The following is a 15931-nucleotide window of genomic DNA, read 5'->3' as shown; positions in this document are numbered from 1 at the left end:
GGGGCATCCCAGGCCCAGAGCCAGGTCTACGGAACACACGCCATCCCCATCCTGGGCCTCATACTGGTCCAAGTCCAAGCTGCCTCAGCTGCCCCCCCTCTAGCCCTGTCCCTGCCCTATGGACTGGAAAGGGTTCCCCTGTCCAGGCCGTACCGATAAATACAGAAATTCCATCTTTATTGGCTGTATAAACATCTCTGGGCTGTACATACATTTCATACATCGTAGTGGAGGGCCGAAAGGGGGGACCCCAACAACACAGCAGCTCACCCCCTTTCCCCAAGGCCCACCCACTCTGTGCAAACCAAGGCCAACAGCTCCTGCTCCCTCCCTCCCAGGAGAAGTCACTGTATGGGGAGGGGGTCAGGGGTCAAGGCCGTCGGAGACAGGAGGACTTGGTGGGGGGAGGACACATGTTAAGTGCTAGACTCCAACACTGAAGCGAAACAGGCAACTGGCACAGGCAGCAAGCTGGGGCCCGGGGGTGGGGGGGTAGGCAGGGAAGTGGAGAGAGGGGCCAAGCTGCCCTCAGGGTTCACAACCACAGCTCTGGGGTCTTGCCCTCACCATGGCAGGAGAGACCTGCTCTGGAGTCTCTGCCTACAGCCCGGGGAACTGGGGACAAGGGTGCCACCAGGTATCCCAAGGATGGCAAGGAGGGAACTGGAGCCAAGACCCCAGCCCCCCTCACCGAGTAGCCCCTCTCTCCCTCCATTAAACACATAATGGACACCCACCTAGGTGCGTACAGCTGCGGGGGGCCAGACTCAGACTCTGTGGGACTATGTGGTGCCTGAGCCGGCGGTGAGGGAGAAAGCGGGCTCTCAGGGGAAAGAACAGAGACCCTGGAATAGTATTCCTGGGACAGCAGTCAGTGGAAGGAGAGAGAAGGCCCGAGAGAGCCCCCCTAGCCCAGCCAGGGGGGATAACAGCAGCAACTGGTCCACACAATGAGGACAAAGAACAAAAAGAAGAGGCAAGGAGAAATACTATGGTAAACAGGGGAGGGGGCAGTCTCTACTCCACCCTCTGCAGAGCCTCATGCCCAAATAGCAGCTGAGACGGGTGCCCACTCCTCTCCACTCACACGGCCAGAGGGGAAAGGGGTGTGCGAGAGTCCACCAGCCAAAGCAAGTGGGACTCACCAATATAGCAACACCACTCTTTGGGCCTGCTCCTTTCCAACCAGGGACTTAGGCCCAGGACTGACTGATGATCGGGGTGGCACCAGGTCAGAAACATGGGCACAGAGGGGCTTGGCAGGGGCCTGATCTGGGAGAGGTGGAGGGGCTACGTACTCCCTGGGGCCTGCTGGGTAAGCAAATCCTGGAAGGCAGGAACTGGGCACCTGGTTCTGCAAAGGGCGAGGAAAAGGAGACGGGGCAGGTCTAGGGGAGAAGCCCCTAGCCACTCAAGGGATGCAGATCCACTTTTACTTTCTCCCCACAGCTCAACATTCCAATGGTGGGGAAGAAACCCCCAGAAGGTACAACAGCATCCTTCTTCCCGATGATCTTGCCATTCCGAGTGAAGAAAACCTGGGGGTGGGGGCACGGAGAGGAGTGGAGAAGGCTGACTCTGGCCTCCTCTGATGATGCTAGAGCCACACAGGCCTGAACCGCAAGCATTCCCAACTCCCAGAACCGCCGGAGGGGAGAGACTCAGGGTGATGTGGGAAGTGACCACAAGAGGGCGTCTGGAAACCAGCTCCCCAGCACAGTCCAGGCAGCGTCCAGCACCTCGGAACACACCCACCACCAGGCTTTCCCCTCTTCCCAGCTCTGGGGCTCTGGCTACAGTCCTATTCCCCACTAATGCCAGCCCCTGCCCAGGCGCAGGAACCCTAGTCCAACCCCACACCCTCCCCACTTACCACCACCTTCTTGCCCTCATGCTCTTGCTCAATCTCTTCCCCATCTTCTTCCTCTTCCTCTTCCTCCTCTTCCTCTTCTCCCTCCTGGTGCAGGTACATGACATTCCGGACGTTCCGGACGGCTCGGGCAGTTGGGGACAGGATCACTGTGTCACAACTGTCATCACTGTCACCTAGGAGGGCAGGAAACCTGAGCTCCTGTGGTGCTGCCCCCACCGTCTGCCCGAGCAGCCTGGCTGGCCACCCCCACCCCACTCACCCTCACTGTCCAGAATGTAGTCCCGGGGGAACATGATTCCACAGCCCATAATGTCCCCTTTATAACAGCGTGGCCCGAAGGGGTCCCCCACACCACTGCCATGGAAGATCTTCCCGTCATCTGTCAGGGGGGAGGGGAGAAGAGAAGACACACACTTGAAGGAGGGGCTGACACTCTACCCCACCCCTCCAGAGAGGCCCCTGTTTCAAGCAGAATGCTTGCCCACCTCCCTCTCTGGCCCCGAGGAAGGGAGGGGGTCAAGGTGAAACAAAAATGGAGAGACAAGTAAAAAGAGGCCCCAGATTAAAAGAAAAAGGAGAGACACAATGTCTGTTCACACAAGGAGCTGAAGGGCAGACTCCCTCAGGGAGCTGGCGGGAGAGGGGAGAGGGGCCAAGAAGGGGATGGGGGTGACACCAGGAGCTCACAGCAACTCCTTTCTTAAGAAAACCCTAAAGGAAGTCAAGCCGACCAAAAAAAGAAAGTGCAGAATCTGCAAGAAGGGCGCAGAGGGAGCCAACTCAGAGGCCTGGAATGTCCAGTTTGGGCCCAGATTCCCCCGCCCCTGTTCGGCTCCCCTTGCTTTTCAGGCTGGGAGGAAAAACACAGACGAGGAGAAAGCACTACCGGCCTAGGGAGGGGAGATGAGACAGCAGCAGGGGAAAAGGCTCTCCAGCCGGACGCTGGAGGGGAGACCATTTGCAGGGGTTCAGGAAAATGGATGTCCCTGTGCCTATACGTGCCCCACAGCCCTGGCAGCCCTGACTCACCTGCGTGATAAGCCACAGAGCCTCTGCTCCAGCCAGGGTGTCTGTTCTTGGGATAATCCTGCACCAAGAAGGAAAAAGAAAACCTATGGTTTTCTATGGAAAGAGGGCAGGAGAGGGCATCTGAACCTTCAATCTTCTTAGACAGATGGCTGCTCACACCCCTGCGGCCTCCCACACCCTTCAGGCACTGGGGAAGCAGGGGAAGCAGGGAAGGTGACCAGGGCACTTGGCTTTCACAGCCGGGGCTGCAGGCTGCCCCCACCCCACCTTTAGGCCCGGTGTGCGTGGTGCAGTCACGACCCTCTACCTGGTCCTAGGTCATGGGGGGAGTCTGTACCCTCCCACAGCGAACACATACAACCATATTCTGTCCCGGGTTAAGACCCTCCCACCACAGCCTGCCCACCTGTCCCCATCCCAAGAGCCCCAAAGCTGAGCAGCTCCACAGGTAAAAAGCCAGCACGAGTGCCCACCTTCCGGGCCAGCCCCAGGGCGATGTAGCATTTCTCTCCAGGGTCCACGATCTCCACCTCAAAGTAGTGGCTACGGGTGCTCAGCGGGTGCCGGGCCTGGGCCAGCCCCACGTCAACGATGCTCTTGCCCTTGCCCAAGTACTCCAGCAGCTGTGGGGGAAGAGCCAAGGGCAGTGGGTGGTGTGGAGGGCAGACGGACACCTGCCCTAGAAACCTGGTCCCAAGGCACTCCAGACCAGTTTCTGGGTCTCACAAAACCTCTGGCTGAAAGGGAAAGGTTCCTAGAGGCGCACCGTGGGCACCAATGTTCCAGGTAGGCATGAGAGAATGGGGAGGACCGGCGGGTCGCAAAGGTGGTGGCATGGGCCGGAGGACTGGCCCCGCACCCATCTGTCGCCTGAGCTGCAGATTCTCCTTGCTTTGGGGGAGAAGTGGGCAGCAGCCCAGGCGGCTGAGCACCATGGAGCACACTGGGGGGCTCTAAGCTATGGCCTCACTTCCCTGAATCACCCTGCTGGACGAGGCCTCCCCAGGGGCCCTGGGCGCAGAGAGAAGGACCCATGAAGACTAGGCTGAGCGGACCCCTGGAGGGGCCTAATGGGGAGGACAGGAAGGGTGCAGAGGTTGGGTGCCAGCTCCAGATGTCTGAGGGAGGGGAGACGAGCTCAAAAACCAATTCTGCCTGGGATGGGACTACCATAATACCTCAAGGTCTGTTTTACTTGGCTTCAGACGAGCTGGGTCAGGGAGGTGCCGAGGGGAGCCAGGGAACCCAGAACAACCAGCTCTACTCCTCTGCTTAATGTGAGGGCCGGGAACAGGCGGGCTGAACACATGAAGGCAAGCTTTCCTGTTCAAAGCCCCTCACAGCTCTTGTAGAGCGCAGGGGTGTGTGGAGGTGGGGGGAGAGCAGAGGCGACTGATGGACTCTTGGGGCTCTTCAGCTCCACAATGGTCCTGCCTGGGCATGATGGGGCGGCAACCCCCAAGCTGGGAGGATTTATTTATCAGTTGTCATGGTAACGGTGGGGTTATGACTCAACCCCATCCCCTCTCCCCACCCTCAGCATCACCTGGGAGTCCTTAATCCCTTTTTAATTAGCCAAACTGCCCCTCAAGACTTTATTCTACCCTCCTGCCCCTCCAGCCCTGAAGAAAACACTGCCTGGGGACATCCTCCACTTATCCCTGGCAAGCCTTTGGACGCTGGCCTCTCACCCCCAAAGAACTCCTGCCTGAACAGGAAAGGAATTAGGCTCGCTGCACCAGCGTGGAAGCCTGCGTGTGTCTCCGGCAGAAGCAGGGCCTGCATCACCACCTTATTCAGAGAGGAACCGGAGGGACTGGATCCCCTTCTCAGCCTTGGATCCCCAAAGCCCTGCCACCTCAAGTCCATTCTCCCCCCTCTCCAAAAGAGTCCTGGAGGCAGGGCGAGATGACCAGGGGAAAAGCCAGAGCCACAGGGGCAACCTCCGATATCCACACCCAGGCTCTTTCCATTTCCTCCAGCCACGACCCTGTATGTGTCGGGTTATGCTGCCTCTTTCATATTTACACCCCTAGCCCAAGTCTTCTCTGTTAGCTCCCACTGCTTTCTTTCCTCAGAATGGGGTCCCTGGCAGGCCACCTTCTGATTTACTCATTAAGGCCCACACTGCTGGAATTCCCCTCACGGTCCTGTGTTCTCTGCTCAGCCTGGCTTCCTCCTCTGCGTCTCCCTGCAAGCAGGAGGGGTGGGGCCTGTGAGCATCCACGGGCGTACACTCCACCCAGTGTGAGCAGCCCCCGGCCCACCCTCTCCGGCCAGCATTGCAGAACTGGGTGGGGGACCCCACAGCTGCCCTTGACCCACTCCATCCAACTGGCCTCGGCGTAGGAAACACAGTGTTCTCCACTTCCAGAGCCAAGAGACAGATGCTCCAGATCCCGATCCTTGGGAAAAACCCGCCCAACCATTCCCTCGGCCTCAGCCCTGCGGAGGGCAGCCACTGCAGTCTTGTCTGTGGATAGGGTGGGGACGCTCCCTCCAGCTAAAAAGGTCGGGAGGATGAGGTACACGACGGTGGAGCTCTGCCACCCACTCCCCGGCCGGCACACCACTCAGACAGCCGGCTGACAGCTGGGAGGCTAGGTCCCCGCAAATGCTGCCCTCCGCAAGAGAGGAACACCCACCCCTCAGGTGTAAGCCGCCCCAGTTCATCTGCTCCTGTCCAGTGAAGTCTCCCCGAGTGCTCAGAGCGAGTCCTCTGGAGCGTTCCCAGCACTTACAGGGGCAGGTGGGCACTATGGCCTCCCAGACAGATTGTAGCTTGAGTTCACTCCTCCCCTCCTGAGACCGGGGCTATTGGCAACCGAGCAGATAGGAGGTTTAGCCCCTGAGTTGCCAGACTCTCAATGCTGGTCCCTCAACCTGTGCCTCAGAAGCCTCTCAGAAAGAGAATCACACAGACCTGGGTTCCAATCCTAATTCCTGTTACTTATTAGCCACTGACTTTGAGCAAGTGACTTTCACTGGTGGTCAGTACCTGTTCTGCCTTCCCCTAAATCAGGAAATGGGAGTTAGACCAGAACATACCAACACATCAATACTCCCTAAACATTAACAGTCCCCCACAGCTATAAAAGACTAGACCTGCCAATCACAGAAGGAAACGACCCTTCATCTCAGCCCTTACCTCCAACTACAATGGCCCCTTAGGCTCCCAGAACTGGTCACAGTCCCCCCTAGGAGAGATAAGCACACCCCAGATTACTCTATCCCAACCCACCAGCTGTCCCCTCTTAGTGCTTCTCCTCCAACAATGCCCAATCAATAGGAATGCTGCCCTACATCTTTGGTGGGAGTAGGGGCACCCATTCCTTGGGGCTTTCAAGCCCCCGACTCCTGCACCTCCCCCCCACACCCCCAGAGCCTTGGGAGGCCAAAAAGGTGGACTCGAGGGCACAGAGCAGAGGCCACAGCACCAGGTGCAGAGAGCCTCTTTCACTCCAACCCCCCACCGCGTGCGCGTAGCAGTAGCGCCTTCCCCGCCTCTGCTCTCCTGCTGGTTCTCTCCTGCTGGTATCCACCCTCCTCCTCCTGCCAGCAGAGACCCTAATCCCTCTTGACAGGAGCAAGGGAGGGCTCAGTGCCTTGAGGGCCTAGAAGCAGCTGAAACAGGAACCCAGGACGTGCTCCCCACCGGTCAGCTCAGGCCCCAACACGGTCTCCTCCTGGGTTGGGTTGGGGGGGAGGACCCCTGGAGGGTGGGGCCTCATTCACCCCTCTTTGTGTACCAAAGCTGTTGCCCCGTCACTAGGGAGTTGTCAGAGGAGCTATGAGCAGGAAACAAAGACAGAATGAGTCTAATCCCCCAGCTTTACCCACTGCCCCCCACCCTCCACACATGACTTCACTTTGCAAGGCCTGGGGGCAGGGATGAGGTGAGGGGCAACACCCCCATCCCTGAGCAAAGACAGCAGCCACTCTTCAGAGCTCTGCAAAGGGGGGGCTCTTTGGGAGGGGAAACTGAGGCCAAAGGACGCAGGGGGAAGAATTCCATTCAAGAAAGAGCCAGGTCTGTATACAAACAACTGTTGAAGCTAGGTAGTGGGTAGATGGGTGCTCACTGTACCATTTTTTCAACTTTTCTGTATGTTGGAAATTGTTCATAATGTAACGTTAGAGCCAAAAAAAGGGGGTCAGGAATTTGTTCTTCTTTGTGGGAAGAACCAGTGTGAAGGGGAGAGAGAGGTAACTGAGACTCCAAAGTGAGAGAGAGGCCTAGAAGGCAAAGGGTCCCATGGCAGCCAGGTAAGCTCCCCTAGAAAGGCCAGGGCTGAGCGGGCTAGTCAGGAGACTCGCAGGGCAAGTGGGAACCTAAGCCCAGAACTCCGGATTCATCTCATGAGAGGGGCCAGGAGGAGAGATGACGGGCTACAGGAGAGGGCTGGGGAAAAGGGCACAGCATGTATCCGGCAGTGGACAGGGCAGGGATAACAGATCAAAGAATGAATATCTGGGCTTAGTTTTGCAGCTAATTCACTGTTTGACATTTGAATCGGTCTCTTTGCTTCTGTCTGGGGCTGTCTTTTCATCAGCCACACAACAAGAAGAATTCTGGGAACACAAGGGCTGTCCCGATGACAACGAGGATGACTACGGGAGGGAGCTCCAAGCATCCTGGGTCTGGGCGCCAGGGATGCTACAGTTCCTGCATGGCAGGTAACGGTCTCCGGCTCCGCACTGGGAAGCCCTGGACCGGATGGCGTCAGAGCCTCTCCCAAACCTTTATGGTTCTAAAAGGCACTCTACTGGAAATATCACCCAAGGCAGGAGAAACAGGCTCCAGCCCACAACAAGAGGTCTGAGGCCCCGTGGAAAGGCTCCCCACAGAGGGGATGGAAAACAGGAAGAGCAAAGAGGAGAAACAGCTGAGCCAGACATCTTTAGAAATGGGAGGTACAGGCGGGGCCCTAATGACCTCTCCCAGGCTCCTCCTGGGGAAACAACTCTGAGGGCTGGATCAGAAATACACTGGATGGTCAGAAGAGACAAGAGGGAGCAGGGCAAGAGACAAGTGGGGATAGAAGAAACTGGGTAAGTCACCCTCATTTGGAAGATGGGGTAGAGGGCAAGAGGAGAAGAGAGGCAAATATCTACCAAGAGGCTCATGCCCCAGACTGCCCCAGCGGAGCAGGTGCTCAGGAAAGAGTGTGCCCCACCCTGCTGGCAGTACCAGGCTGGGGTGAGGGTCTGAGAGAAGAGCCAAACTTCACGGCTTATGTCTAAGGAAGAAAAAATTCTCCAACTTGTGACCTGAGGGCATTGGGGGAGGGCAGAGAGGAAGGAAGGCTATTTATAAATGTCTACAGGAGTCTACATCGATTAGAAAAGATTGCCTGGAAGGAGCTGGGGGCAGAGTGGGGACAGGTCCAGGCAAGGAAAGGATGCCAGGAAAACACTCTTGAGGAGAGGTCGGGGATGAGAGCTGGAACATCGCCCTGGCTCAGTCCCAAGTTCAACTCTATAGCTGTTGTCAAAATGATGGTGGAAGGGGGGAAAGAAAGGAAACAGATGAGGGTCAAGGAGTGGGCATCTAAAGCCCCTGGCTTGCAGCCACCGCCATCCTCAGACCCCAGTGCCAGAGGGGGTGCAGAATGTCAGAAGCAGCAGGAGGGCACACACTCTGCCATTTTCCTTGGGTTTGACTCACCTTGAACTCCAGAATGGGGGGAGCCTTGCTCATAATCCACTCCCACCCCCCACTGTTTCTGTTTTGCTATCAAAGGCAAAAACAGCCTGAGTTGGGGTGAGAAGGCCAGAGGGTGGAGAAAAAGACTGAGCCGGGAGCAAGAGGGCAGCAGAGGGACAATTCGAAGTGGGAGGCCCCAGCAGCCCACTGGAGGTCAGGGCCAGACCCCTGACTCAGCAGCCATTCACTCCCAACCCAGCATGAGGCACAGAGGGTAGAGTTGAAGAATTTCCCTCTCCCAAGGTCCATATACTCCTCAAGAAAGTTTCAAATCCAGGGAGAGACCAGAGCAGGTACAACGGGAAGATATATAAAAAAGCAAGCTTTGGAGAGTCAAGGATTCTCACCGAATCTTCATCTGCCTGTGTTCTTGTCCTCTATTAAAATGTAGGGAGAAGATAGAAGACATTGACATTCACACTTACTACAAGGAGATCTCAGAACCTTCCCCCACAGGAGTGGGACTTGTGACCACACATGCCCCACAGTGAATGGAGAGCATGGGCCCACTGAACCGGGATCAGGCCAATAGGGGGATCCAGGCATCCCACCTCCAAATGAGCCCCAGCCTCTCAAAGGCACGTGTGCAGGGCAGCAGAGGGTACCAAGTGCTAAAGGAACCAAAGAAGGCAAAGGAAAACCTAGTACTGTGCTGAGAGTAAAGCAACTAACCTGAGTTCTCAGGGCCGGGGAAGGGAAGAAACACAATCAGCACTACGGAGAACACAGACCTGGATTCAAAGAATCATGTCAAGGCCCCAAATTCCCATTTCCCAAAACCCTACAAGACACCGTCTTCATTCCCCATTCTAAGCAATTCAGACCCGCTTATGTGGCCCACGGGTTTTCGGCGCAGCCCTCCCGGTCTGCCCGCTCCCACCCAACCGCCTCTCACTCACAGTTCCGCAGACTCGGACATCGTGCAGCCGGCCCCACTCGTCCTCGTAACTGTCCACCATCATGACACTGTCATCCTCGCGGCCCAGCTCGGCGTTGAGGTGCAGCCGCACCTCCTCACCCAGAGAGTGCATGCCCACTGCTGGGAACAGTCCATCTGGGGACATGGGCATGATGGTGGAGCCCACCTGCAGGGGAGGGAGGGAGGGCTGGAGGGAGGGAGCTGATGCCTGGCTCCCTTTTCCACAGCTCACCTAATTCTCACGAGGGTACTTTTGAGAAGATGCGACACATAATTATCACACACACTGACAGAAAAACAGAGGCACCGAAAAGTTGAAAAAGTGGCTATTAGGACTCCTGGCCGAGCAAGGTATCCAGAGAGCTAGAAGGCAAACACAAGTCTCTTGACCTGCTACCAAATGCTTCTGGCACGTGAGTGTGTTCTGGAGGAGGAAAGTGCGGAGGCACGGACGCTAAGGAAGGCCAAGCCCTGAGAAAGCCATCCTCCCAGGGTGGGAGAGGGAGCCGGATAGGAAAAGAAAGAGGGCTAGGGGTCCCTCTCTTCTCTTTGCTCTTCCCCATCCCTTCACCACTACTAGTCTCTCTCTGAAGAGGAAAGGAAAGAAGTGAAACAAGAAAATAACACACAGAAAGGACATATCCTCAAAAGCCTTCAAGGCAAGGCTCCAAAGAGGACCTCCAGCTTATGCATCCAGGCCATAACCTCTCCCTCTCTTTTTCTGCTCAAAACCTTCCCCCACATCACCCGATCCTGTCCCCCACAATCTCTGCTCACCCCCCACTGCACTAACCTGCCCCTCTGCATCTATCATCTAGGCTAATGCCCCGGCTTCCCTGGGCAGGGGAAGTGGCTTCTCCTATATGCAGACTTCGGGAGAAGCTGAGGATGGCCTGAAGGAGGTGGGAACTAAGCCTAGGGGTCCCTGGGCAAGTCTCAGCCAGTAGGTTATTTTCATTCCCACAATTCCTCGGATGGCTTCAAGCCACTTAAATCCCACCCAGGATTTCCCACTCACCCGTTTCCCATTTTTGGTGAAGAAGATCTGGGCAGTCTGTACATCAAAGGACACAGGCTCAATGCCGCAGCCAATCCGGTCCCCGGAGTTGCACTTTGACCCAAACTGGCGGCCTTTGGCTCGGCCATTGTACAGCCTGTGGATGGAGCGGCACAGACACAGGACCTGAGCCTGGCCTCCCAACTTCTCCAGGGCACTGACCCCTGGGGCCCCTCTTGCTGCTCCCAGTCACTCGGTGATGCATCTACCTGTCTCCACACATGAGCTCCACCCTCCCCTCTAAGTCTGCCAACCTCCAAGGCTTGCTATCAGGCCACCTTCCCGTCCTGATCATAAAGTCCATGAAAATACCCCAAGATAGGTAAAGGAATGGCAAAAGCCACCCATGGTAGTCCTTTGTATCTAAGGTCCCTGAATCCATAGGAAAGGGGTCAGGTTCCACAGGAAGCAACTCACTTGCCGTCATCAGCATGGTAGGCTACGGAGTCGGGCAACCAGCCGGGCTGGTGATCCAAGCTGTAGTACTGAGGGACCAGCCCCACAGCAATGGTGCCCCGGACCCCGCTGTCCACAATCGACACCTGGAGGGAGGACAGCAGGACAGTTAGCAGGCACCAGAAATGGGATGAATTGCTGGGGGCCTGGGGAAGGGCAGTCAGACATCAAAGACTCAAAGAGGCTCAAAGAGACAAAAAAACATGTGAATCAGAGAAAAGGGCACTCAGGGAAGAACTGGGGAGACTAGGGGCCCACTTTATATCATGATTACTCAGAAAATCATTTCCAAATTATGGAAAAAGATAGGAGATGGAGCAGAGGCTGGGCTCGGGTTAGCAGGTGGGAAAGGCCATGAGTCAGAGTCTGGGATATGTGTCAAAGTCTACCTAGCTGAGGGGCAGGAGAGCATAAGGGACAGGGTGACAGGACTAGGGCACCCATCTCTCAGCTGAGGCACCATGCTATCCTGTGCCCTTTTCTCAGCCAAGTAGACAGCCCTGATGGAAAATTAAAAGGATCGGATCAAGAATCTAGTAAAAGAGCTCCCTGGAGCTTAACAAGCTCACCCCCTGCTCTGCCCACCCATTGCCTTGATCACCTCAAAATAATTGCTGTCCTTGGTCAGAGGTCGAGAAGCCACGTAGCAGCCAACTTCACCGGAGTTTCCATGGTAACTGATGGAGGAATGAGGGGGGAGTTCCATTAGCAGCCTAGCCCAGGAGATGGGGGGAGGGCCTCAGCATCCCACCCACCCCCCCAACCCTGTGAGGGCCAACACAGAGGAGAATCCACCAGGCCACACTTCAGGACATCTGCACAGACACCATCACAAGATACTTGAGATCACCCACCCCTCCCGCTGCCTCCAGCCAGGGTCCAACCCACACCACACCAACACAAGCCTGGCTCCTTCATTTCCAGGGGGAAAAGAATGCAGAGTCTCCCTTAGTTGCCTAGTAGGAGGTCTCACAACCCTGTCTAAGCTCAATCCCTCATGCTACAGCTTCAGCCCTTTTCCTCTGGCTCTGTCCTCAGTGGAGCTGAAGAACAGCTGCTGGTCTCTATCCTCTATACCAAAGCCCTTCGTAGACTGGAAGACGGTTATTCAGTCCTCACTCCTCAGCTTTCTTGTCTCTAGGCTAAATAGCACTACTTCCTTCCCCCCCTTCAGGGACAACTTTGTCAAAGAATTAGGCTCAGAAGGAGTCAGGGAAGGGGCTCAAGCCAGAAGAGAGAGAGAAAACAGACACAAACACACACACCGGAGGGTTGGAAGGTGGTGGGCAGGATGCACCACAGAACTGTCCTTCCCAAAACAGGAAATCCATTGCCTCTGAAATGGGCCACTCTCCACCAAACCCAACCCCTGAGACGCAGGCCGAGGAGACACAAACACCCCACACGCCCACTGGAGTCCTCTGAACAAGGCACTTGGGCAACTCAAGACACCCGCAGCTTCCTATCTCTGACATGATTGTTTCCAACGTGGACCAGGACAGAGTGACCTGGAGACACAGGCAGAAGGGAGTGCGGGCTGCAGCAGCCCACACTGCTCCACTCAGAAAGGCCTCCAGGGTCAAAGGCCCTCCCAGTGCAGTGCAGACAGTCCTCTGCCTCCAAAAAAGCCCTTTTTCATCTCTAAGATCTGGCACAGCAAGGAAAATGTGAAACCACTCCTCCAAACTTACCTCAAAGTGTCTCCATCTACAAGAATGTGCTTGAACCTCTCCTGGTATCGGAAAGCCCGGACCTCCCGAATCTCCCGGATCCTCCGGCGCCAATTCAGAAACCGGTAGTGCAGGTTGAGGTCATCCATCTTGTTCATGAGAACAAACCTGCCATGGGGAGAAGGGGACTGAGAAGGAAGCAGGGCCCTGAGCAAAGTAGCTCAGCCTGTTCGACCCAGAATGTGGACAGGGCACTGGACTCGAAGTCAGTCAACAATCCCCATCTGCATCCTTTCATTCAGCAAACACGTACTGAGCTCCTACTATGTGCACCGTTCTTGGTGCTAGGGATATAGCTGTGAACAAGATGGGTGAGACTCCTGTTCCCATAGCACTTCCATTCTAGTCGGAAGGCATGACAGATGAGACACAGACCCGACAATGTTGGACAGTGGAAGAAACAGCAGAGTGGGGTGACACAGAATAATGGAGTAAAGTCTAAAGACTACTTTGTATCCAGTGGACAGAAGAGGCCACTCTGAGGTAACATCTGAGTTGAGAAGAGGCCAGGCACGTGCCAAGCTCAAGAAAGAGTACTTCAGGCAGAGGGGACAGCCAGGACACAGGTCCTGGGGTGGAAAGAAGCAGCCATGATAGAGGAATAGAAAGGCCAGGGTGGTTGGTGTGTAGGGAATGTGCGGGAAAATGTTCAAGAAGAGGATGGGAAAAAGGCAGGGGCCAGAGAGAGGCCCTACAAGGCCCTATAGGCCATGTTAAGGAGCTTCCATTTTATTGCAAGTGGGATGGGAAACCTCTGGAGAGTTTTAAGCTAAGAAATGAAAGGATTTTAAGGTTTATCAGATTTTTTTTTTTTAAGATTTTATTTATTTATTTGACAGAGAGAGAGATAGCAAGGGCAGGAACACAAGCAGGGGGAGCGGGAGAGGGAGAAGCAGGCCTCCTGCGGGAGCAGGCAGCCCGATGCGGGGCTCGATCCCAGGATCCCAGGACCATGACCTGAGCTGAAGGCAGACGCTTTAACGACTGAGCCACCCAGGTGCCCCAGTTTATCAGATCTTAAAGATCATTCAGGCTGTTGGCTGGAGAACTGATCATAACAGAAGCAAGAGAGAAGTGGCGAACAATTAAGTCGGAAGTTGATGCAGCAGCTCCAATGAGACATGGCATCCATTAGGATGGTAGCAGTGAAGATGGAGAGGAGTAGAATGACCTGGGTATTTAAACCACCAACAATGCTAATGAATGGATGGATGGATGGATTTATTTTTCCTGGAAGCCAAAAGTGAGAAAAACGGGAGGTAATTTTCTCTTCCCATCACCCCAAACACTGGGACAGGGGTTCCATCAAGGCGTGGCGGTGCCCTGCATACAGTAGGTGCTTAAATAAGCCTCAGCTGGGCTGAATTCAATCCTAAAGCGCCTGTTACACCCTGCTGCAGTAGCTGCAAGCCACCACGTGGCCCAGAAGGGTAGGCACCAGCGGGGCTGCGCTCCTCGCACGCGGCCAGGGCTCCACCCCAGATACTGGCCCCCAGACCTGGGGACGTCTGCTCGCCCAGAACCGCACAGCCTTGGCACCCGCGAGTGGCAGCCGCACCGGGTCCCGCCTCCAGGCCGGGCACGGCCTGGTCGCTCAGACGAGACCCGGGGGCCCGGGGGTCCGGCTCGTCACCGCGACTTACGCGCAGTCTCCCCAGGCCCGGCACCGGGCCGAGGAGGGTCCCGAGGCAGGAAGCCCCGTGACCGGGGAGCAGGCCCCGCCCCTGACCAGGGAGGCCTCCGCCCAGGACCCCCGCCTCCCGCCTCAAGCTCCGGGGAGACCCGAGGCCTCCGGGACCCCGCCCCCGATCCCCGCCTACCGGGGCCGCCGCGTCCTCCTCATCCATAGGCCTCTCAGCTCCGCACACTAGCTCTTCGGCCGCCGCCACCACACACATCCGGGTCCCCGCCCTTCCTACGCTCCCCGAGGCCCGCCCCTCCCCACCCACCCCGGCCAATCTGCAGCGGCCCAGGACGACAGGCACCTGCAGGAGCCAATCGGAGGACGCAGGCAGGGGCGGGCGCGGCCCGGTGTACTGGGTACCTAGCGCAGGATAGGGGTGGTAAACCCGAGAGTCGGAGGGTGGGAGGTGGCGACGTGGCGGCGCGGGCGCCGCACTGGACGCCCTGGGCGCTGACTGGGCTGTCTAGGGGCGGCTCCTGCGCGGGGCGGGGAGAAGGTCGCTGCGCACCTTCGGCGGACTGCCAGTCTTTCCTGAGCGCTCCTTCTGTGCTCGACGTGGCGCTGAGAGAAAGCTTTATAGGAATGTCCTTTTAATCCACTCAGCAACCTTCTGAAATGAATCTTGTTATTATGTCCTTTTTGCTGATGAAGATCCTGAGGCTGGCCTCCATAGCTCGTGCGCCTCACTGTTCCCTCATGGTTTCTATTCTCCGGAGCCATGCTGTTACCATGTGCTCTCCATTCTCCAGAGCTCCGTGTCATGTCCTCTCCCGCGGGTTCTGGGAACTGTCCATTCCCGGAGGAGAGAACTTCGGATGCAGAAGGCACAGTGGCATAAACGTCACGCTGTTCCGGAACGGAGGCTCTGGGTGTGACCTAAGGAAAGTTAGGCCGGAGTCATGTGAAGGGAAGAAGGATACTCACATTTATTGAGCACCTACTAAAGGGTGTTTAGGGCTGCCCGATCGCCTCCCATCACAAGATCTCTCTTCCAGATTGGAGGGTTTTCCCTCCTCTGCATTCTCATACCATGTCGTTTGCGCCTCACCGCTAGCACTTTTTACAACCTTTTATTATGTAAAAGTCACCTCTGTATATAGATCAGTCTCTGCTAGACCGTGATATCCTTCAGACCCTGGGTTTTATCCCATTCTTACAAACAGTTATTGTTACAAACGTTGGGTGGAATGGAAGCCATCATCTTGTATACCAAACGGCAGCCATTTGGCATGATGGAAATAGATGAGGGAAGTAAATGTAGATGGGAAATTGGGAAATCTGGATTAGAGCCTCAGTTCTGTCTGTGCCTGAGGTCAGATCTTGGTGTTCTTACCCATAAAAAGAATTTTGAAGCATGTGGTCTCTCAGCTCCCTTCCAACCCCTGGATTGCGTAAATCGAGTTACTCTCCCCAACTCATCTCCAGCGCTTGTTTCCTTCATTGCTTCTCTTTGACCTCCTCTTCCTGAGCTATGAA

At 56.1% G+C, this 15931-nt stretch overlaps 1 protein-coding gene across 1 annotated transcript; it reads right to left on the bottom strand.

Moving 5' to 3' along the window:
• Positions 1 to 160: 160 nt before the first annotated feature.
• SPRYD3 (SPRY domain containing 3) lies at positions 161 to 14614 on the bottom strand. Its single transcript, XM_032420283.1, has 11 exons — positions 14592 to 14614; positions 12733 to 12879; positions 11643 to 11718; positions 11003 to 11127; positions 10547 to 10682; positions 9509 to 9694; positions 3376 to 3525; positions 2903 to 2960; positions 2133 to 2252; positions 1874 to 2046; positions 161 to 1538 (listed from the first exon to the last, which is right to left on the bottom strand). Exons 1-11 carry the CDS (start codon positions 14612 to 14614, stop codon positions 1404 to 1406), a joined length of 1329 nt encoding a protein of 442 aa, XP_032276174.1. The 3' UTR covers positions 161 to 1403.
• Between the last annotated feature and the right edge of the window lie 1317 nt (positions 14615 to 15931).

The sequence above is a fragment of the Phoca vitulina genome, unplaced genomic scaffold, assembly GCF_004348235.1.
Source record: "Phoca vitulina isolate PV1807 unplaced genomic scaffold, GSC_HSeal_1.0 scaffold23, whole genome shotgun sequence".
Taxonomy (NCBI): domain Eukaryota; kingdom Metazoa; phylum Chordata; class Mammalia; order Carnivora; family Phocidae; genus Phoca; species Phoca vitulina.
This window is presented reverse-complemented; position numbering and strand designations above follow the sequence as displayed.